At 37.5% G+C, this 23,376-nt stretch overlaps 1 protein-coding gene across 1 annotated transcript in view; it reads right to left on the reverse strand.

Annotated features, from left to right (window-relative positions):
* kcnk12 (potassium channel, subfamily K, member 12) overlaps positions 1-21,406 on the reverse strand; it is a 33,620-nt gene extending 12,214 nt beyond the window's left edge. Inside the window, exon 1 of the mRNA XM_044137173.1 lies at positions 20,482-21,406. Coding sequence (XP_043993108.1) covers positions 20,482-20,821 — 340 coding nt within the window. The 5' untranslated portion in view covers positions 20,822-21,406. The remainder of the gene's footprint in view (positions 1-20,481) is intronic.
* Positions 21,407-23,376: the final 1,970 nt, after the last annotated feature.

Raw genomic sequence — 23,376 nt, forward strand, 5'->3', positions numbered from 1 at the left:
AATTATTGATGTAACACAAGCTACTATATTTTGCTAAAAAGTTACTTGAAAGTTATTTTTTGTCTTTTTTCCACAAAAAATAAAATATTTACAGCATAATAGAAAAAAAATTGGTAAGAGTTTTTGCAATGCACTTAGTTGTACTCCTTTGAATTGTTATTTCTCTTTCTGACAACTGCACAATGATTTTTATGCTGTCCTGCACAGTATTATTATTGTTAATCTTGTTATTAATATGCTACGTGTCTTGATGCTGCTGATGCACCTGAATTTCCCCACTGTGGGACAATAAAGGCTGTTTCTATCCTGATCTATAGCCTCCAAAAACAAGCTCCCAATAAAACCAATTCTGTGCTATCATTCTGAAGAGCCTCATATTGGCCTGAAACAAGCGGCAGCAGAGACCGCCACGCCTGCCCGCTCCTCTGATGACAAGAAGGAACTGATTAGTCATGAGCGTGGCGCGGCAGGGGTCTGGAGAGAGGACAGAGGGCCGAGGAAGCAGCATCACGGCCAGACCTGCGACACCATCACCGCACCATCTGCTGAGGAGCTGCCAAGTTTACTGACTGCAACAGAAATACACACAGGATGCAGCCAGGTTTACAAATAGCGCATCAAAAAATAGGTCAGTCTGGTTGGAGACCGTATCATATCAGTGCATCTGTGAACTGATGGTTAAGTTAAATACTGTAGTATAACATGTCTAAAAGCCAGCACAGTCAGTGATGTTTCTCCGGGACCCTGCAGCAAGTCAGTGAGAATTTATCACCCTGCGCGCGCGCACACATAACAGACGTTAATGGCATTTGTCACGCTTGTCAACGCAATTATAATGAGCATGCAGCGATAAGAAATATTGAACCAGCAGGATTATAAAAAAACGTGTGGGAACTTTCATGAAAACACGTCGATACAGATATAAATTACGCAGCGCTTTGTGTAGGTTTACATCCTGAAAGGACCAATCAGATCAAAACCTGAAATTCATTGTTTTTTTTACGATTTTATGGCTACTGAATCCACTTTTTTTTTAAAGCATATCTCAGTGGTTAAAGAAATGCAGAAAGAAAGCCTGGAGGACTGATGACTCTGCCGTTGTCCATATTGATTTTTGTTTCTGAGGAAAACAAATAATAAAAAAAATTGCTCTGTTTTTAGATCCAGACTAATATTTATTCCTCTGCATTTTTTTTGTGTATTTTTCATCTTTTTGGTAGGAAATAAGGCAGAAAACAATATGTGAAAAAGTACTCAGAGTCATTCAACTTTTCACCACCAAACTTCAGCCTTTTATGCTATTCCTTTATGAGACAGAGCAAAACAAGGCAGTGCATAATTGAAAATGACAGGGGTGGAGTGATGTATGATTTCTTGTTTCTTTACTAACAAAAATAAAAAAACATGTGTTGTGCATTGGTTTTTACCCCACTCTGATAACCCCAAAATAAAATAAAAAATTTGCTGCAACTAGAAAACCCACAAACGAACAGGGAGAACCTGCAAAAACCCAGAAACTTCTTTCTGCAAGTCAACAGTGTGACCATGCATCTTGCTGACTATCATGGATGCTTCATTTGAGGTCATTTGTAAAATGTGCTTAGCTTGGAAATACTTGCAGCTCTAGTTGCATTGAAGTTTAATGTATATGAGCATCCCAGTTTAAAGATGTGTATTCAGAAAAAAAGTTTGAAGGCAATGTATCCTTTTCCTTCCACTTCACAGTAGAGTCATGAAGGTTCATCACATACAACCTCAATGAAATAAAAACAGGATTTTACTGTAGCAAAATCAAATAAATCTTCTAGCATTATGAAGACTATTTTAAGGCACAGTGACTACAAGTTGAAGCAATGATTGTGTCTCTATTTCACTATCATCCAGATTTACACCTTCTCTCTTACAAATCCCCTGTCTGTATTTGAATTAACACTTAGCTATGCAAAGCTATGTAGTTTTATTCCCAACCCAGCTTTTAAACCGCTCTCATATGCGCACGACAAGCCTTCAAATTAAGCTAATACATTTTACAGATGTGATTTTGCAGTACAAACACACCTTTCATATTTTTTCCCAGATTTTTGCAATTACATAAAAACATTCAAAAGGGAAATGAGGGCTTGTGATTAAGCAACCATGTGAAAAGCTAAACCACAAAGCCATGAAATTCTGGGCTGTGCAAAAACTTGATCCCCAAAAGGGGCTGCAGTGTTACTGACAGCTGCAATAATGATCTTGGATCAAACATAGAGAAAACACAGAAAGCTGTCATAGAGAAATTATAAAGGTACGCTCCGTTGCTCGTGATTAGATCAAGTACTGACTTCTCCAGAAACTAAACGTGCCCATTTATGTGGCAGCCTGAAGGTAGCAGAATATTTTACCAGGTAGCACGGTACCTAGTAGGTAGGAAGGTATTGAAGGTATTTTGCTACCTAATATAAACCATGGTAATATATTACCATGGCTGCCATGGTAATATATTTGCTTTGAAAACCAAATATATTAAGTTACACATGATCCTGTGTGTTTTTTTTTTTTTCCCCCAGAAAGAATGTGAAAAATGATCTAATCTAAACAGATTATATGATCTGAGCAGATGTGGATTTTGTATCTGAGAATGGATGATACAGTGCTGGCTCTTTCTTTTGTAACTCAATCACAGTGATGAACCATCCTGCAAATTCAAGGACAAACTTGGAGTGTGCCTTTTTAACTTTCTCCAGATTTAATCTGTTATCAGGTGGGCTTGGTTGAAGCTCATGAAAAGTGATGCGACTCAAGGAGATTTAAAAGTCCTTTAAACTGATTTGCATATACTGTAGCTACATCTCTTTGGACTGTCAGCATAGATCTTTTCCCCAAACATATCCATGCTGTCACACAATCAGGAAAGATAGTTGTTAAGGTGACTTATGATTCATTGAGCAGGTTAGGATAAGTCTATGGGCAATACAAAACATGTTCATTATATTTTTTGCCCAAAATGTTTTAGGGGAATCTTGTCATTTTAAATACAAAAAAAATGCTGCTGTCCACAACACCAACTCAATGTTTACACTGACACCTGAAAGTAGCTGTAAACAGATGGACAATTATACAGCTGCACATCTTTGAAAAGCAGAAGTGGAGCCTCCTGCACAACCAACATGAATGCAGCAAGTGGTTTCTGGTTGGTAAGTCAAACAAAACACTTGTCTTCACCAGCAGCCAGTATACAGAGCATACAAAGTTAAAACTAGTTGATTGAATGTACTGGAATTCAGCCTTGGGTTGCTAGGTAACAAGGCTAGGCTTGATGAGGTTTGCTGGGTAACAGCTCAGTGTCTGTTGAACGTGGCTTAACATTCGGCAGATTGTTTCCAGACACCAAAACATAATTAATTTATCGCTAAAAAAACCAGCTGGTTGTTTTTTAAGCGCTTGGACTGTTCTTAGAAGCAGTTGATATTCAAATCAAAGTACAAAAATGTGAATTTTGCTCAAGAACTCTCCTTTAATGCTAATAACTTAGACAAATCTTATTGCCAGCTGCTACAAACTTTCATTAGAAAAGTTTTTTTTCTGCTTATTGCAAGCATTTAAACTTTCATACCTTTAAGTTATCCATAATAATAATTTTGCATTAAAAAACCCCATCAATCCAGATCAAAATTTCAATGTTTCTGTCAAAAACCAACCTTAAAGAGAACAGAGTTAATTCACAATCTGCCTCATTGTTGCAAAGAGGATACTACTAAACAGTTTGGGGAGAAAGAAGCATACAGAAACTGCTGTGTCCTCTAAAATGAAATTGGTCTTGCTTGAAGAGCTTGGTCTGTAGATACTGAACGTAGGCGAATGCATCTTAGCAAGTCAAGGCAGATTTATGACCTGCTGCAAAGAAGTGCAGAAGTGTGCACAGTGTCCTGTACAGGAGTATGAAGGGGATTTATTGAAGAATCTCCGACACTTTCTCCCTCACGCACCCACACACCCACCCCCCCACACACACACAAACACACACACACGCACAAATGGAGAGTTGAACTTACAGATCACTTCTGGAAACACTCTGAAAAGAGAAAACATTGTGACAGTGGGGAGAGAGTCACGTTCTACGACTGTGAACTTTATTTCCAGAACGGTAATATTAATTGTTGTCTCAATTATAATAACCAGCCCCTGGTACTACTGCATAAGACACCCCTCATTCCTACCTCTCTTTTTTATCTTTCAGAAAAATACACACAAAACACATAGACAGGGTGGGGGAGGGGGCGAGTTATTAGCAACAACATATAATTTCCATCTAAATATTCTGTAAAACAACCAAAGGTGTTTGAAAAGGGAGCAGGAAGAAGCAATGGCTTATCTAGTCTGTAAATCTTCCTACAAGGTCTTAATAAAGCACAACACAGCCTGGGATACTGCTAATTTTATTCTGGGTTTAGTTGTAAACAATAAATCTAAGGCTGCAAAATGCAAAACAAAACTGTATTTGTGTTGCTTTTGGTGGGCGAAGGGTAATAAGCTGAAGTTGAACTTCCACATTAAATTTTGCTGTGGGTTCCATATGATCCAGCTCTATAAAAAAGTCTAGAAAGACACAGAAATGAATTTTTTAGAGGTTTATAGGTAATCCTGAAGTGAGCAATGTCAACAAATCTTCAAATTTGTTTTTTCTTTAACACAAATGAAAATTGGAAGATCATCATTATTTGGAGGCTTTTGTACAGATCATTACCAGATGTGTCGCCCAATTATTGCTCTATTTGCCCACTTAGGGTCTGTAATCACTAATATCACCAGTTTGGATTTTTCTGGAAGTTATTAGCACAAATTTATTGAAGCCTTTTGTAAGAAAAGAGCAAATCAATGCTAACGTTTGAAACGCAGTGATTTGCATTAGACATGCAGAATATTAGAGGTAACACATCAGAGTTATATTCCCAAACACAGCGGACCTTTGACACAACACATTTGGTTGTCTAATTTCTGACGCAGTAACAATGATTTTTCAGTGAACTTGAACCTTCCTTTGCATCCTTTAATGTCTTTGTCAGGGGTTGACACTTAAATAGCACAAGTCTGTTGTTTACATTATGAGTCACACTTGCTGTAATTGTAGTTGCCAAATTAAAAAGTTGCTCAAAGTTAAACCTAATGGTGTTAAAGAGGTAAAATTACCTAAACAACCATAAGTTAATTGTTATTTTTCTGTTAAGCTTTAACTTGTGGCCAGTAAAGTAATTGTGTGTGAGCTCAGCCTACCTCTGGTTTCATTTCATCATAGAAAATGCTGAGTAGAGCAGCTTTAAGATAGATATAATATGTAATTTACAGAAATGTAGACTCATCTTTACAGAACGTCTATGCTGCATAGCTGGTGTTCAGCTCGACGTAATCACCAGTGAGGCAATTTTTATGCTGAGCATCTGGACTGTGCACTTTCTAAAAGGACCTGTGGTGCCTTTCATGTGACTGAAGGCCCTCTGTTTTCCATTTTTAACAGTGACATTTCCTCTGAGCCTGTGATTTCACCCAGCAGTCTGAAGAGATCTAAAGAGAAGGGGGGGCATATGGCGGCCAAAACTGGGAAGAAAAACAATCTTATTGACCGACTCACATCAGTCCTTTGAGGTGATTCTCATTCTGTGCGGCATAGCCAGGCAGATTCGCACCATGTGGCTTCCAAATAGTTAAAAGGACAAGTAAAATCAAGTTTTAATTTGGTAATTACAAGCAGACTAGAGATAGCTGCTAGAGAGGAGTCAGCAGAGTCTGGCAGCAACGTGAGAGACAGAACACAAACACGATGAATTCGCTTTCACAGATTGCAAACAGGTCCCACCCACCTCCTGGTAGCGCATGTACCAACAGTAACAACAACACAGATGGTTTTTTTTCAGCAGGGCCGCACACATCAATTAATCTAAATAAGAGAACACCACCTCGCTGTGAAAACACAGCGCGTCTATTACGTGGTTTCTCTCACAGCTTAAATGCCAGATGCACGCTCCACCAGGCTGAAGTGATACTGTCTCGTAACCTCAGTGCCACGTGGATTTACAAAGCACAGGACAGTACATTTAATGTGTGATTGTCCTCTAGATGCACAGGGTCTGGTCAGGCATGTAATAGTTTCACTGACCTCACCAGGGAGGGTTAATAAAGGTCAGCTGCAAAATCAGCGTTTTTTTGAAAGCCACTCAAAAAAGAATCGGAGAGAAATATCGACTATGGAGAAAAGAGAATAAACATTTAATGACCTTATGAAACACACAGCAGTCATAAGAGACTGATGATTTATTTTCAAGCTAGTTACTAGTTTATTTGTACTTTTGTCTACGCTGCAAAAACACAAAATCTTATCAAGTATTTTTGGTCCAGTTGCCAGTGCAAATATCTTAGTATATTTGAAATAGGACAAAAGTAACTTACAAGTAAGTTTTCAGCAAAATATAGGAGCTTGTTTTAAGTAAATGTTTCCTTAAAATGAAGGTAATAATTACTAGTTCCACTGGTGGATTACTTCACAAAAACAAGACATTTTTCCTAAGTTGTTAGTGAAATAATCTGACAGAGCAACTAGTGTTTTTTTATGAATATTAAGGAATTATTGACTTAAAACAAGCTCTTATAACTAGCTGAAAACTGACTTGTAAGTTGATTTTATCAAGAAATATTTGCTCTAGAAACTGGACCAAAAATACTTGGTAATACTTTGCGTCTTTGCAGTGCATAAACAACGTTAGTTAAGACCTGCTTCTTATTATAAAGAAATGAGGAAAGTTTAATAAACTGACAATGTATATATATATATATATATATATATATATATATATATATATATATATATATATATATATATATATATATATATATATATTTTTTTTTTTTGTAATTTCTGAAAGATGTTGTAGTGGTAAAAGCTTCTTTTAAATTGCCAAGCAGCAATCTCCTCATGCACCTTCTCAACATTAATTGCCTATTATTGTAAGCCTGGCATTAAGTCAAATTGTGAACTGACATTCATAATCACAAAACAACGAGAATATGGAAGGACAGAACTCTGATTTATTTTTTTTGGCATTATTTCTCATCATAAAGCCATTAGGAATCCTTGTAGAAGCTTTATCGCTGCACTGCAGACCAAACTTCAGTAAGAAAAGAGCTCCCTCAGACAAAGACGAAGTTTAGACACAATGACTCTCACTTTGTTCACATTAAACCCCTCCTCCAAAAAATAACTAGATATTTAGATTCCTTTAAAAACTGCTGCTTTAGAAGAAATATTCGGATGTTAATGAATGCGTTTTTTTTAACACATTGGTCTGCAGTTACTCTACAAAACACCCATTATGAATGACTAATTATTTTCATCATGTGAGCTTATCAGGTCAACTTCCAGGTCATGTTGTTCACTAACTTTTCTTCAAATTATTGTTGACAACTGATGGATTTTCTGGAGAACTTTGCTTTTTTCTCCTGCAGTTTCCAGGTTATGTCTTATTTTATTTTATGTTTTTTCTGCCTTTTCGTTTCTAAAAGCATTCCTGGTCCACTGACGCTGTTGTTACACCGTGTCTCATTCCTGTCCTGGTCTCTCATGCTGAGTCTGTCTCAGCTGGAGGTTTCTTCCTGTTACAGGGAAATGGTTGCTTGCCACTGTCGCCACATGCTTGTTCAGGACAAAGTATTGCAGAAAGATCAATGACTGGATGCAACCAGTTGGGCTTTTTACAAGTTGTCATTAAATGATCTGATTGGAACATAATTATATTATAATATAACATATTTTGGATTGAAGTTTAATTCAATGTACATCTGATTTCATTAGGTTGTTTTGTTTTCTTTGTTTTTACATGATGACATCCTTCAGTACAAAGTCATCAACTGGAGAGCCAACAAGCATCTTTATTACAATGTAGAAAAATACATAAAGTGAAATAAAATGTGGAGAAATGTGTGTTTTTGTTTCTTTCATACATTTTGTCCTGTTTCCACCCCAGCCACGTGGAAATGCTGCAGAAGCTCAATGTCTGCAGCGTTACCTAATCTCTCTTTGATGCTAGAAAGTTAATGTGACTCTCCCTTGTGACGCCGTGTGAAATAAAAACAAATGCTTGTGATTTGTTGCTAGATTCCCAATTTTAGAAAGAGAGGGAACAGGGCTTGTGAAAGCATACATGTGCTGTAATTCCTGTCAATAAATGAGAAATTTTGCATTTTGCATGCACTCTAGTGTATGATATCCTCATCTGCAGAGATCTTAAATACAACAGTAAGGCAGCTAATTTGGGAATAGGTTATGGGCAATCAGCTTGTGACGGAAAGTATTTTGTCAAAGTCCAGCTTTTCTAAAGATCATTTTTAATATCGCAGGGCAAAGGAGGTAGTGCATGTAATTACTACAAGGAGTCTGTCTGTAACTCTTCATGTGACTGACGTTCTGTGGAAATTAGTGTGTGGCTGCAACAGAAAGTTAGAAACTCCCCAAAATAAAATAATCTGTTACTTTGTTGTGTGTAGAGACATTTTGGTGCTGTCTATGGTGCTGCAAAAGAAGACGTATGTTTAACCCAGTATTTGTGCAATATAAATTTTGTACCTCCAGTAAAACTATAAAACTACAGAATCTGCTTCCGTTTAATTTATTCTGATTGTAGTAAAATTTAATTTAAACATTTCCCATGTTACTGTGAATGCAACAGCAGTCATATTATTAGTTATTTCTCCTTCTCTTGTCACCCCCATGTTATTATTTGTCATTCTGAAAGGTTTCGACTGCACTGAGACTAAACCAGACCTCATTTAAAGCAAAACAAATCAGAATGTGGGTCTGTTTGGTGGTGTTAAACTATTTCATTTGCCTTGTCTTCCATTGTGGGTGGCTACAACTATTACGGAGCAGGATTGCAGTTGCCAGGGGGCAAGTACAAGCAGGACACAATTTATCCCAAGGAATAAACATCCCAAAACACAAAACTGCTCTAACTGGGCACATCCACTTTTTCTCAAAACATTGAAATCCATTGCTCAATTTTTTAGCAACTGTTCTTCTTTGAAATACCTGTGCAGTGACTAATAAAAAGATATTTAAACCCCAAAACTTCTACAGAAAGTCGTCCTAATGTCCTAATTGGCAGTTGTCAGCTATCAGCCCTAACTGATGGTTATAAATGGCAACCGTATTGATGGAAACTGTGTTAGCAGAACAGGCTCTTGTGCCCTCCTTAATGAGAATGAAAACAGGAAGGCTAAGACTGGAAATGTAGGGCAATGCTACACTATTAAAAGTCGGAGGGTTAAAACTGTATGTAGTTTAGTGCAGCACTGAAGACTTTAAGTAGAGTATGTCCACTTCGTTCAGTGTGCAAAAAGAAGAGTTTGTCGACTATGCAGCATACGCAGAAAGATTATAAAAGAGAATATGTCACATACTTATGCAAAGAGAGTTTATTTCCTTTATTGTATTCTTTAATGTCTGCTGCAGTGCTTCTCTGAGGAGTACTCATCTTTTTTTGCTTGTCTGCTGATTACAAGAATTAAGACAGCATGTGCTAAAAAGTCTGACCACCAGCTGAGCCTCATGATTTCATGCCAGAGACCAGATTTTGTGATGCTCTTAGTCATTTTCCACTCACTCCCTATCTGATAATTTTGTTTTCCTTTTTGGTTTCTTTCTGCTTCTTTCTGCTCTTTTGCCAATTCTGCATCCTGATTATTTACTGGTTGCCAGAATCAAGAAATATGGGTTTCATAAATCCAGCAGCTAACACTAGAGCTCTCTATCAAGCCAGTTAAAGTCAGGTTCCTCCATCTTGCACAACACAGGCAGGCTCTCATAGCAGTCAGAAATCAATTGGAAAAGTACAAGTTAAACGTCAAACATGGTTTCAGATTTGCGATAATAAAACAACCAGCCCTGACAGATTTTTATGTGCTACACCTACACAAGTAATACATGTGTAATAAGTAGAAAAGTTTGGTACAATGGTTAAAAAAAAAGAAAACACTGTTTTATCTTTGCTCACCAATTCAACACTTTGTAAAATCACTTTTTGTTGTAGTGAAAAGTGTAAATATTAGGGGTTATAGCTATTACAGCTTTGCACAGATGGAAATCAAACATTTAACTTGTAAAGACACATTGCTGTGTTAAAAAGTTACAGTTGTGTCATTTGTTTTATCGTCGGATGAGAAATTGAACAGCTCTCTATTAGATGGTTAAAGTTTGGTCAATTGTTTTAAATACAATTATTCTGCTTTATCATTCTGTTGTGATCCTTGACAATATTGATGTTCAATGTTCTCCAATATTTTCTCACAAACCTCTGAGGCATTTACAGAACAGCTCAGTTAATATTCAGATTAAACTGGAAGGTTTAGTTGCAATGAAATTTATTTAAGGATTTCAGAGTAAAAGGGGTTCAGTGCAAACAAATGGCATTGTATGGTTTTTTTAAAACTACTTTTATATTTTCTTTTCATTTCACTTTAAAATAATTAACAAGTTCATGTTGGTCTTTCCATTTAAGTTCAATTTAAATACATTCAATAAACCAGTAGAGTTTTAACATTTTGTATCCTGCCACACTTCTCCTTCAACCCAGAGTCAGACCTGGTCTTCCTCATTACGAATCTCAGGCCACAGGGTAGGAATTTCCCAGCTGAAACCTTCGTACCTTCTGGCCTTTATTGACATGGAGCTCTTTTGTTTCTAGACAACAGCTTCTGCCGTTCCCCTCTAATTGTGGAAGCATCTGCTACCTGACGGGCTCTCCCAGGGGACACGTCCCATCATTTGAACCTCAACTAAATGAGAGATATAATGAAAGATGTGTCTGTAAAATGCTGACCCCACTGCTGACCTCATGCCCACAGCTCCACTGCCCAGTGGTTGAATGTACAACCTCTCCTGACGTGTGTGCAAGGCAGTGTTTACAAGAGAAATAATTGGTTTCCCTTCATCCCTGATGGGAGCTGCTTTCCCCCTCCAGGGGAATTAAAGCCCTGCGCTGCTGCTGATCGGTCAGCATCTACTGATCAGAATCTTTTTGTTATTTGAGAAATCATTAAACATTCTAATGAAGCTAAACCTTATTGTTGCAACAGTCCTGATTCTGTCCGACCCTTCAAACCAATTTATTGTGATGTTTAATGCTGTGGACTCTATGAAGGTGCTAAACTCAAACAGCATCTTTGTGCTGAAAATAGACTTCAATTTTATTCATTCTTTCTGAGTGGTGAAAATTAATAAGAGGCAGCAGATCAATTTTAACACAATAGAAATTTCTTTTATTCCAATACAACACTCTGCATAAATGCATAAATGAAGTGTTACTGACTTTATCAAGCAGAGACCTTTAAGCAACTGAAGCTGCAGAGAAACTGGCCTTATTATTTAAAAACCTTGCGAGCTCTTTAACCATCTATGGTGCAAGATGCTCTCAAACCACAGTTTAAAAAAAACAACAGTGTGAAATTACTGTAAGAAATAACCTGTTCATGTTTACATTCAACTTTTTTCATTCCGATACCAGTTAGCTAACACATAGCATTATAAATAATCCACGAACTCAGCAGGATGTTATATGTGGCAGGACATGAACTAGTGTTCCTGGAAACTGAGAATGTGACTTACTATTCTCAAATGGCCAAGCTAACAGGAGGTGCTACTATCTCGCATGCTGTCTTGTTTTCTACTTTCGTTTTTTTTTTTTTTTTTTTAGATTTGGGGGAAGTTGAGACTCCCACCAGCATCAATTCCTCATCAGTTGCCATTGAAAAACAGTATTGTGATACTGTTATGTGTGATATTCTTGCTTTATGTCACCTGGCTTTAAGTTTAGGAAACCTTTGGGTAACATGAATGCAAATCTTGTTCTGCATCTAAAAATTTTCCCATCCCATCTCGCCTCCTTCCCAGATTGTTGTCTGGTTTTCAGTCTCATTGACTGCTGCCAAGTTCTGCATCATGCAAAGGTCATTTATTAGAATAAACTCTGCTGGAAGTCAGCCTCGCTAGTCTCCATGTAAACTCCTTCGGTAAGAAGTCAAACCCTGAGTAGGACTATTAGTGCATTGCTTGAAAGCAGCCTTTCATCTATGTTGCATTTTTCAGGTGTGCAGTATATTATAGTTTGACTCTCTTAAAAACTCTTAAAAAGTTTTAGCCTTCATTCCAATATTTGCAGATTATTATTACTACATAATAAAGCAGTTCCAATTGCACATGCAAATTGTTGCTGAAATGTTCTACAAAAATAAATGTGACATGACTTAGAACTTAGTCAGAAGATACTTTTCTCTAACATCAAGGCCTGAAATCTTGAATGAAATCCATCTCTAAAAATGCAGTTTGATGTAATTTTTAGACATGAGAAGAGACAACATGGTATCCAGATAAATCTAGGTGTACAAAGTTAATTATTAGTTATAGTTAATTATGAAAAAAGTCATCACAAAGAGCTACCAATTACACCAAAGCTTTGCTTCTGTAGAAAAAGATTCAATTCATGACTGCCTGTAAGTAGAGCCTGGATCATCATGGTAAATACTTGGAGAAACATAATAATGCTGAAGGAAAAATCAGGGGATCAGTGAAGTCATTAGGCACTGATGGTCCTTTGGGGAAGGATTTGCCGAACCAACAGCCAGATGAATGTTGGAGTCTCCTTTAAATTATTTTTTGTTAGTCAGTAGAAAGGCTTCAGAGCCGGCTAAGCGCCCACACACGATGAATGAGTTGTGATTGGAAAATACACACCATGGATGCTTCTTTTTTTCTGTCAAATGATCATTGCATTGGAAAAATGGAGCCTTCTGGGTCAATTGTTCAGCAAATTAGAACTCGTTTTTTAACTTAAACTCATTTTAGTTAAAAAATTTTGTTTTAATTCTGGCTTGTAATACAAGGAATTTTAACTATTCACTTTTTTCAACCACAAATTATTGTAGATCTTCTTCACAAAGTCAACATTTTGCATACACCCCACTAATATCTTGTTAAAAGGACTTCAGCTACACATTTTACACACATCAACAAGTTATTGTCATAATTCTGGATAAGAATTTGACCAATTGTCTTAGCAGAATGTGAATAACTAATATAAAATGATTGTTTTAGTCTTCAGTCGGAACCGCAAGTGGCTTTTTGGATCTTCCACAAAGGCTTTAATAACTGGCTAAAAATTAACCAAATGTTGATATTTTAACTATATATTTAATAAAAAAAAATGCCAGTTTTGCAGTTTTTCATGGAATAACTGTATTTGATTTTCACAACAGAATATTCAGTTCATTATTATAAATTATAAGTTTTTGACATATATGTTCATCCATTCAAGTTTAGTTTCTTTGTTTATTCTTCTGTTCTGTTTCTCGTGTATTTGTATCTATTTCTTTTAGATTATTTGTCAGGCTTTTTCCCTTTTGATTCCAGATCTTTTCGTCTTGGTGCAGCTCCACTGTGCTAATTATTCCTTTGGTTTCCCTGCTTTCCTTTTACCTCAGCTGCTCCTCATTGCATCTGATAAGTTCATCTGGTAGATTAAAACCATTCATTGCAGGTGACCAAACAAGTTTAATGAACTTCACCATTTCTGACATAAAGAAGAAATCTTACAGTCAGTTTTGCTACTAGGTTGTTGATAGCAATAAAAAATTTTGTTTTTTGCTGAATCGCATGAATCCAAATATTACTCTGGGTTCAAAAAAAAACTTCACAAAATTAATCTGATATTCATGAATGTATGTGAACTTCTGACCTACATATTAGATGTTTGACAGTAAATGTCTCACACTCAACAAGTGTTTCATCCTTTAAAGCCAAGAACATTTAACCAAAATGTGCAAACTACTTAGACATCTTCAAAGATTTTGGGTTCATTTTATATGTTAAGAAAAGTAAAACATATTTATTGTTTCATCAGGTATGGCAGAGGAATAGAAAAATGTATCGATTTTACACTAACTGTGATCTTATGTCAAACCCTAATTACCTGTGTTGTCGGCTGAACTAAAGTCAGAGGTTTTACAACTTAGTATTAAATCAGCAACTGGTGGGGCCCATAAAAGGTACCGAACTCATTCAACCTCATTAAAGAAGAATAACATCAGGGGATTTCCACCTAAGCGCGCTATTGCTCTCTCAATGACCTGGCTACTTACTGTGTTTCTCTTCTCACATCCCTGTGTTTTTTCACATGCATGTAGTTTGGTGATTTACACCGTAGATAAGAGGTTGCTTGGTGATTTTGGCATGCCACTAAGAGAGTAAAACCTTCCTGAGGTTTGTTTTCATACAAAGGAAGTTATAGTCATGCCATTTTACCTTGCAACAGCTACCAAGAAACCCTTTGCAGTTAGTGAACATATACTGTAATTATTGTTTTGTTTCGTTTTTTCTATATATGTGGAAAGTAAAAAATTTGCTGTTTTTATTCTCCTTGGGAACGTTTCAGAGAATCTCTACTTTGTGCACGTATTAGAACCACACTGCCTTAACCCCATAATCATATCAATTCTGTTTAGAACATTTTCATTTGCCGATCAGTCAAAAACGAACAACACTTATGAATGCTGAATAATCATTCTTTAAAATGTTCCTCATTTCATTACTTGAATCATTTCATTAAAGAAAATGTTGAAGTAGTTGTCAGAATCTGTGAAGCATTTATTTATCATACATTCCGGAAAAAGAGGACGTCTGGTCACCCTAGAATAGTGACGTTTGTCGAGTATCAGTGACGGTCAGATTCAGGTCACATTTGAATCAGATACGTATAAGATAATCCAAGTAGCCTGGGTCACATTTGAACAAAATCTGATCTGTTTTGTACAGACTGTCATAAAAAGATCAGATGCACCACAAGTAAAAAAAAATTGGAATTCAGTCACTTCAGTTTAAACTATATTTTACAGTTTGCACTAATTAATTTGAGCACTAAATGCAAAATCAGTGCAAAATTTGTTAAAAAATTTGCAAATTTTAACAGATGTGAGAAATGTGCCAAAGTGACTGACAGCTGAATATAAATTAGTGACAAATGAACAAACTATGTTCTACTGTTCTGAGGTTAAGAGGGCATGGTGGCTTGATAGAGGAAATGATTTAAAATTATGGTTGCCATGGGAAACAGCTTGGCTTAAATTTGAAAAAGTGATGAACATCCTATCTGGTACTTAATCCAAAATACCTATTTTGAACCGATGGGTTCACCAGCCTAAAAGAATAATACAGTAGTTGCTGGAGGAAAACTCCTGTTATGCACTGAAAGGCCACAGAGGAGCAGATGTTCTCATTTCCGATTATCTGAAGTCAGCAAACATTGCTGTTGTTTCGACCCCATTTGAGCGAGAAAGCTTTTTGTGGACAATCTTTCCTGTATTCCTACAACAACGCATCCCTGAAAGCACCTAAAAGTCAGTGATCCTGAGCACAAACCTCTGGTAAACAACCGCATCATGTGGCCACAGCTTTGCTTTTATCTTTCAAAGTGATACCATGGAGGTACATCAAGGGGAGCAAAGAGTCACTGCTGATTTGAAGCCTCTCCCACAGTTGAGTCAGAGACAGGGAGTGTTTAGGAGGAGCATCCAGAGCTCACAGGGGGGAAAGCCGCTCTTATAAAAAGTGATGTGGGGAGGTCCTCAAATCCCTTTCATATCAGCAGCTCACCAGCATGCCAAAAGACAGGCATATGCAGACATGTGGATGAGGTTGGTGGAGGAGATCAAAGCTGGATGAAATCCCAAAAGGAAATCTAACAGAAAAACTACTGGAGAAACACAGAATATTAACATCTCACTTTAACTCCCTCCTTTCCCCACACAGCTGAGTCAGTTTAGATAATCTACCTGTCAGGGAAGACAGTGATGCTGCATGACAACTAAAGTACAAAGGAGGACAACCTGCCACAGACATGTAAGCAAACACAGCTGCGGTGGCCGAGTGTGCGGTCGCCCTGAGAGCTGTGTATGAGTGCATTTGTGTATCCAAGAGCGGAAGGTGGGAGGGCAATAAAGCTCTCCTGACAGGTCTACAGTAAATAAAGTTGTGACAGTACTGCCTATGTGAATCCAATTTTCCCTGAGGAATCATAGCAAACATGACCATCAGTTTCCTCTCACATCCTGTCTCGCTGCAGCTTTCAATTAAAAGTAGTAGCCAGGGGTATGCCATCATGTTGCACGTATACGAATATATGCTTGTGTTTAGGGCGAGGTCTGAGATAAAGCTGCTGTCAGCTTTGATTGTAACCTGGAATGTTTTCATCCATTTATATTCACTCTCTGTCCGAAGGGCTTTGCCAAAGTATGCATTCAATCTTTTCACATTTTGTCTCGGCACAACCACAAACTTCAACATATGGTGGTGGGATTTTATGAGACAACGCAACACAAAGTAGGTGAAGTAATATGGAAATATTAATAAATCAATAAAAATCTGTCATCTGAGCTTAATTTGCATTCATCTTTCTTTAATTGAAACAACAAAATAAAATAAACAGAGACTTATTGCCTCTCAAGTCTAATCTCATATGTGCATATTAGATTAAACTCAAAGATTCATAGGTTTGTTTCAGAGCATTAGTGAACAAACCTTATGAATAAAAAGAAATAGGACTGCAGATAAAAATTGTTTTAGTAATTGATTATTCTGGCGATTAATCAATTCATCAGATAAAAAATGGTGTATTCTACCGATTATTCAATCACTCACTTAAGCTTTTTTAATACAATACTATAAACACAATAAAAAAATGAAAATCAACAAACAATTCAGTTTCTTTTTTAAATAAAATAAACATTTTATTGCCTAATCTGCAATAACAACATTCCTACTGAAATGGGTTAAGCTTAAACTATGTAACCTGAGGAGTTCCTAGTTCTTTATATGTTACATATTTACATAGAAAGGTTGTTTTTTTTTATCTTAAATGCAAAATGTATACATATTTTGTACAGTTTTGGCTTAACTTCTGCTCTTAATATGTTATTTCAGCATGTGGCCTATTTATTTTAAAGTCTGTATACTTTAGTTAACAATTAATCAATTACTAAAATAGTCGAAGATTATTTTAATACTCAATTCATCACGATTAATCCGATTAATCGTTTTAGTCCTCAAAGGAACACAGCAGACAGGTCAAAGATAAAATTGTAGGGAAGTTTAAAGGAAGATTAGATTATTTAAGAATATTCTATGTTTTAAACATTGCTCATGAGCTGCTCCACTAAGTAGGTATCTAAAAGGAAGTATCTAAAAGGCAGAGACGGTCATCCACCGAAACTAGGAAAGACAAGCATTAATCAGAGAAACAGCTGAGAGTGACCATGCTGACTGGAGGTACAACTCAGGTATGAATCTGTCGACAAAATGAAGTTGTGCACACCTAGGAGTTGATCTGCTGGGAAACTGGTCATGGTTTCTAGTAAATGTGTGTCAATCCTTGAAGAAAACCTGTCAGGAACAACAAAGCTCTGCTTGACTGAGGCAAAGATTCATCTTCTAGCAGCACAGTATTAAATATGCAGCCAGAGCCATGGAATCAAGTTTAAAAGCATATTAATGTCAAAATCCTGACCTGATTCTAACCGAGAATTTGTGGAAAGACTCTAAAATTGCTTTTCACCGAGAGAAGTGAAATTGGCAAATGTTTTCATTTCTATAAACTTACAGCTGTAATTCCAGTAAAAGGTCCTAAATATCAACTTAAGCTCCATTCATATTCTTGTGGTGTAGCACAAAGATGCATTAAAATCTGCTGTTGTTGTTGTATCAACCATCCAGACCTCTCAGGTCTTCTGGTTCTGGTCTGTGCTTCAAGTGCAGAACCAGAACCAAACATGGAGGAGCAGCATTCAGCTTCTATGCTCCTCAAATCTGGAATGAACCTTCAGCTGTTTTCCAAAAGGAAAACAGCTGAAACACAGAGTTCCTTTAAATCAAGACTTAAAATCCAGCTATTGAGAATTGAGATTGCATTTGATTAGTGGTAAGTGAAAAGTTGATTTTGATGCTATTTGACAAAATGTAATGCTTATTGCTTTTTTTGTTAATGACGGCTGTACAATGTTTTAATGATGTAATGCACTTTGAACTGTCTGGTTGCAGAAATGTGCTATAAAAATAAACTTTACTTGACTATGAATTCTTGTTTTCCTGTTCCTACTGAAGACAAAATGTGTTTAGGATTGTTAATTTCTGCAATATCCACCTTCAGATGTGAATCTTTGTTCACATCTGAAGGCAGCTGGTTGCACGAGATTTCATTTAGGGGTATCAGGGAAAAAGAGGGCTGAACTAAAAGTTACTCCTCCATTCATGTCACAGCTATGAGCTTCGTTGTGTTGGTGAATCCCATGAGATGTTACTAATTACTTTAAAGGTTACATAACATCACAAATGTGAAAAAAAGGAACTAAATACTTTCTGTAAGGACTGTGTTTGGGTGGAAAGTGGATGTCAGAGCCATCAGGCATGCAGAGCGTTACACCGTTGGCCCTCGGGTTGCCCTGGGAGGTACACTTGCTCTTTTCTGACCTATTGCATGAGTAAATGTTAAACGGGGGGAGGAGAGTAGAAGGGGCTTCTCATTGACATTCCTGTTAGTTTGATGAGAAATGTGACAAAAAAAGAGAGGCTGCACCCATGGGTGCTGTCCTATAGCCAGCGATGAGCGAGCGAATCCAAATGGCAAACAAGTCAGATGTTGCCCCTATTTCCAAAAGTCCATCAGAGCCAAGAATTTAACACACGACCAAAATAAAAGCTAACTAAAAAAACGGAAGAGTTTAATCTGGTATTCTGTGAATGAGCCAGTGGAAAGAAAGTGATCCACAGGGAGACGTCTCCAGTCCCTCAGATATCCAGACTGAAAGTAATGATATGATTATTTACCCATTTAGAAAGACATGTGGCTCCAAAACCCATCTGGCCTGAAATTACTTAATTTCTACAGTCTTCTCAGTGTGAGGTGGTTCCTCATTCTTAGCTTCAGGACACCTCCTAACTTATGTCTTCAAGAAGAAACCACTACAGCAGATGTAAACTGCTTACATATCCCTGTTAAAATTACAAGCGATCAAGATAATTGTTCAAAACTTTCTCCACCATTGACCTGTGCAGCTCCTTTTGAATGTAATCTTAAATCTGTTAGGAGGAAATACAAAATAAAAAATGAAAGCAAGTAGAGTGCTGCATCATCACAAAGATAATATATATATAATTTTTTTTGTTATGTTTTTATACATAGCCTGTTTTGTTTTTAAAGAGTTATCTTGATAGTGCTTAATTGCTAATATTATATTGAATTGACTTTTGCAAAAAGAGGTAAATTATATAGGATTTCTTTCCTCCAGCTACTCCTTTTCATTCAAAACTTTTGTTTAAACCAACATGTGGCACATTCATTTTAAACTTCAAGTGTATTAAATAAATAATAGTAAACAAAAAAAGTAAAATTGGCCTGAACGTGTACTTTGTGTTAGCTCCATCAGTTCACTATGGTCTATCTGGCACGTCTTGATCTGATTATATTTGTCCACTGTTCTTTTCAAGAAACTTTGAACTCTTTCTAATGATAACATTTTCTGTTCACAACTTTTTTCAAACCGTTTTGTAGTTTACATTTCACTCCGGTCTGCCGTCTCTTTCTCCTATTAAAGTCCTTCTGATTAACCCCAAATAAAGTTCAGCTGTGCTAGAAGGAGATTTTCTTAGTAAAACACCACAGAAAACAATAAAGTCATCCATGAAGTAGAGAAAGAAAATATCGCAACTTAACATTTCTGGGAACTGAATGTTTCCCAAAAACCAGTGACACAAAGTGGCTAGCTAAGAGGCATGCAGCTACATTTTTAGACTCTGCAGGAATTTCCAGCAAGTACTGATGGTGTTTAAAATGTGACTATATGTGGGACAAAGGTGGCAATATATGAACCTTTTCTCTGAAACGACACCAAAGTTTGGTGTAAATGAGCAAAAAGCCATTTAACGTTTCACAATAAGCCTAAATATAATGTTAAGTTCTGAAGTGAAACTCCTTGTGCCCAGAAGTGAAACACAGTGAAGCATGGTGGTGGCAGCATCATGCACTGGGACCTTAGCCATGTTCCAAATACCAGTCAAAGTTGACCCAAAAGTTTCAAACTTTTCTGGAAAGCTAAGGGTGAAGATGAACTTTAGATTTCTGCATGACAGCAACGCAAAGTTTGAATCGCATCATCTGAAGGAGACTTAAGAGGAGTTAGGTCTTATTTTAGATGATTTTTTTGTCAAAACAAGGAGTCTCAGATGATTCATAAGCTATCCGTCACATTAAAGATTGAAAAAGTTCTGAACTGAATTACCTTTCTCTCACGTTTTATCTGCATCGTAAAATCTGGCATTTTTGTGTATGTTGACTTTTTTTTTCTCTCCACTATGTGCCTGCAACAAAATGGATTCAAAGGTCAAGACATTGAGTAAACGCTGCAAACATCACCCACCTATAGTTGACACCACAGTTCCAACAAAATAAAAAGCTCCTGTAAAATCCCATCTCGGTCTCAGAGCGTCAGCCCGGATCCCGGCGGCTATGGCGGCCTCGTACTCCCGCAGGAAAGAGTTGAGCTCCTGCAGGCTGATGTTGAAGGTTTCACTAAAGTTGAGGAGCGTCCCATTCCAGCGGCCGTGAGCCCGCAGCTCCGAGGGCCTCTCTATGGCTGAGAAGACCGCAGCGCCGCACAGCAGGTACACCAGGATGAGCAGGGCGAGCAGGACGAAGCGGCCGTTGTCCTCGTTCAGGTGCAGGGAGCGGCAGCCCTGCAGTCGCAGGCTGGGCATCATCCAAATTTCAGCACCACAAGTGCGTCGGACAGCGACAAGCGCCACATCGAGTGCGGCGTTCACGGGTCGGCGGGCAAGCTCTGGAAGTCACAGTCCTGCCAGTCCACTGCGCTGGGATGCAACATTTCCTCCACTTTACTTTGCGCACCACATTGTAGTTGTTTCAAAGAGTGATGATCTGCACTCCACATGCGGACGTAAGCGTGATGATCCACAAAGAGTTGAGAAGAAAAGCTCCAGGCGGGCGCTGAGTTTCATAATACACACATTCTCTTCCCACGGTTGTGTGGCAATGCAGTTGGTGGTAAGTGGACTGCAGACTGAATCCAACAAGGACCCGCGCGTCTTTGTGCACCAACAGGCAGCAGTATCCTTCGAGTCCCCTGCACCAAACCCCCCCAGTCTCCACAAAAGATGAAAAAGGGAGGCGTAACTTACAGATTATCCCGCTGTCGATCTTGAATAAAGTCCTGTATCCTTAGGTTTGGTGTTCTGGGAAGAGCGGAGCCGCAGTCGTTGTGTGCATCTTGTAGTGGCAAGCTGAATCCCACCACAAGGCATATGGTGAGATCACTCTTCAGTATAAATCGGGTCTTGTGCGGTTGGCAGAAAAAAAAGGAGGATTCCCGCGCTTCTCTAGTTGTCTTCAGTTGATTTTCCCCTCCCGGACAGACTTTGTTACCTCATGCCTCGATGTACTTTTATCAAACTCATGTTTGCATTGCGGGTGCAATTGCGGAAATTTGAGAAAAATACTTGAGGTAGCCAATAAAAGTCTTAACGCGGAGATAAAGACGCAGCGAAATTAAATATTCAACGGGAAGGAAACGTCTGTGCAGAAAACCTCAACACCAGAGACGTGAAACTGATTAATCATCAGGACAATCACATTAAAAATAAAACATTCTAAATAAATAGCTTGTCTTAGTTTGCAAGAACTAACTTGCACAGAGCCTCGCAAAAGTATTCCACCTGAAAAGTGTGGTATGCATTTGTAGTCAATACTTAGTAGAGCCACTTTCCTCTGCTATCACAGGTGAAAGTCTTCCATGGTTTAATCTCTAAACTGATATTTTTCCCCATTCTTTCTGTCAAAAGTGCTTGAATCCAGTGAAATTGGATGTGGAGAGTCTGAACATTCTCAATTAGATTCAAGTCTGGGCTTTGAATAGATCTGAACTTCCACCTCAGTCCTTAGAGATTTTTATATAATCTCTTTGCCTGTTCTATCAGTTCAAGTGCATGTCTTGGTTTGCAGATGTGCCATACCGCATTGCTTCATAACTTTAATCTGGTTTAAACTTCTTGAGCTCCAACCTGTTTGGTGCTCCTTGGTTTTCATGATGCTCTCTAGCAAACCTCTATGGTCTTTAGAGAGTAGCTGTATTTTTTTAATTGAGATTAAAACAGACACAACTCTGTTATAGGAGAAGCTTGAGTACAGATAAGGCTAGAATATCAATACATGCAGCACATGTTAGATTTTTAATTATTTTTCTAAAGGAAACAATGTGTTACAGACCAGGTTTGTAGGTATAATGTGACAAAATATGAAAGCAAATAAGAGGTGTGGTTTATTTTGAAAGGATCTGTACATGTGGTAAAAGTAAATAAATACAGAATTTCTTTTCTCAAGATAAAAGCTCCTGCATTTTGTCTCTTTCCACCTTGGAAAAGGGTTAACAGCATCCCTCAGGGCACAAATGTGATCCACATTAATTGTGTCTTCGAACATTGGACATAAGTGGCATTAAGAAATTGGTTAAGGACAAAGGGGTATGATCTCACCCTGATGCTGTCATCATTCAATTAATTTATAATTAATAATATAATAATATAATATATATAATATAATTTTTGAGAAATGATGCACTAAATCTGTTCTTGAAGAAAGCAGGTGTGATGGGTGTTATATGATGCACTTCTTTGTTTCCAACTGTGTCTGACTGCAAACGGAAATAAAGAAATCAAGACTTTTCTCCAAACAACAGGTCACAAAATACTTTTTTTTTTATTATAGTGGTGTGCTGATTATCTCTAAATGACACACTCCTTTCTTTCTATTTGCATTGTGGTGAATGATCAATTAAGAATCAATCACCTTCCAGACGCTTGAAAAGGGTCTGGAAGATACAAAATGGAGTAGAAGCTCTCTGAAATTGTTCACATTTTTCTAAATAAATGTTAAAACATGAAGACCACATGAAAGAAAGGCTTTGAGCAGAAACGTAGCGGAAAATGCAGAATCAGCAGGGCTGTGACAGGAGAGCTTTCCTTCTCCAGAGGGGAAGATGGCAGCAGGGCTACAAAGGGTGGCGTTATTGATTATGCTTTCTAATCTGGTTAATTGCCTTACAAATATAAAGGCTGACTGCAGAACAAGGGCATGCTCAGCACAATTATCTCAGTCACACGGTCTGTCCTTGTCAAGTCTGATCTTCACCTGAAAAAGCAGGAAACATTTAACAAAATAAGATTTCAATAAGAAATTGAGTCTGTGGCCTTGATAAGAGGCTTATATTTTTTTTTTGATATAATAATCAATTATTTAGATC

The sequence above is a fragment of the Gambusia affinis genome, linkage group LG13 (genome assembly GCF_019740435.1).
Source record: "Gambusia affinis linkage group LG13, SWU_Gaff_1.0, whole genome shotgun sequence".
Lineage (NCBI taxonomy): Eukaryota > Metazoa > Chordata > Actinopteri > Cyprinodontiformes > Poeciliidae > Gambusia > Gambusia affinis.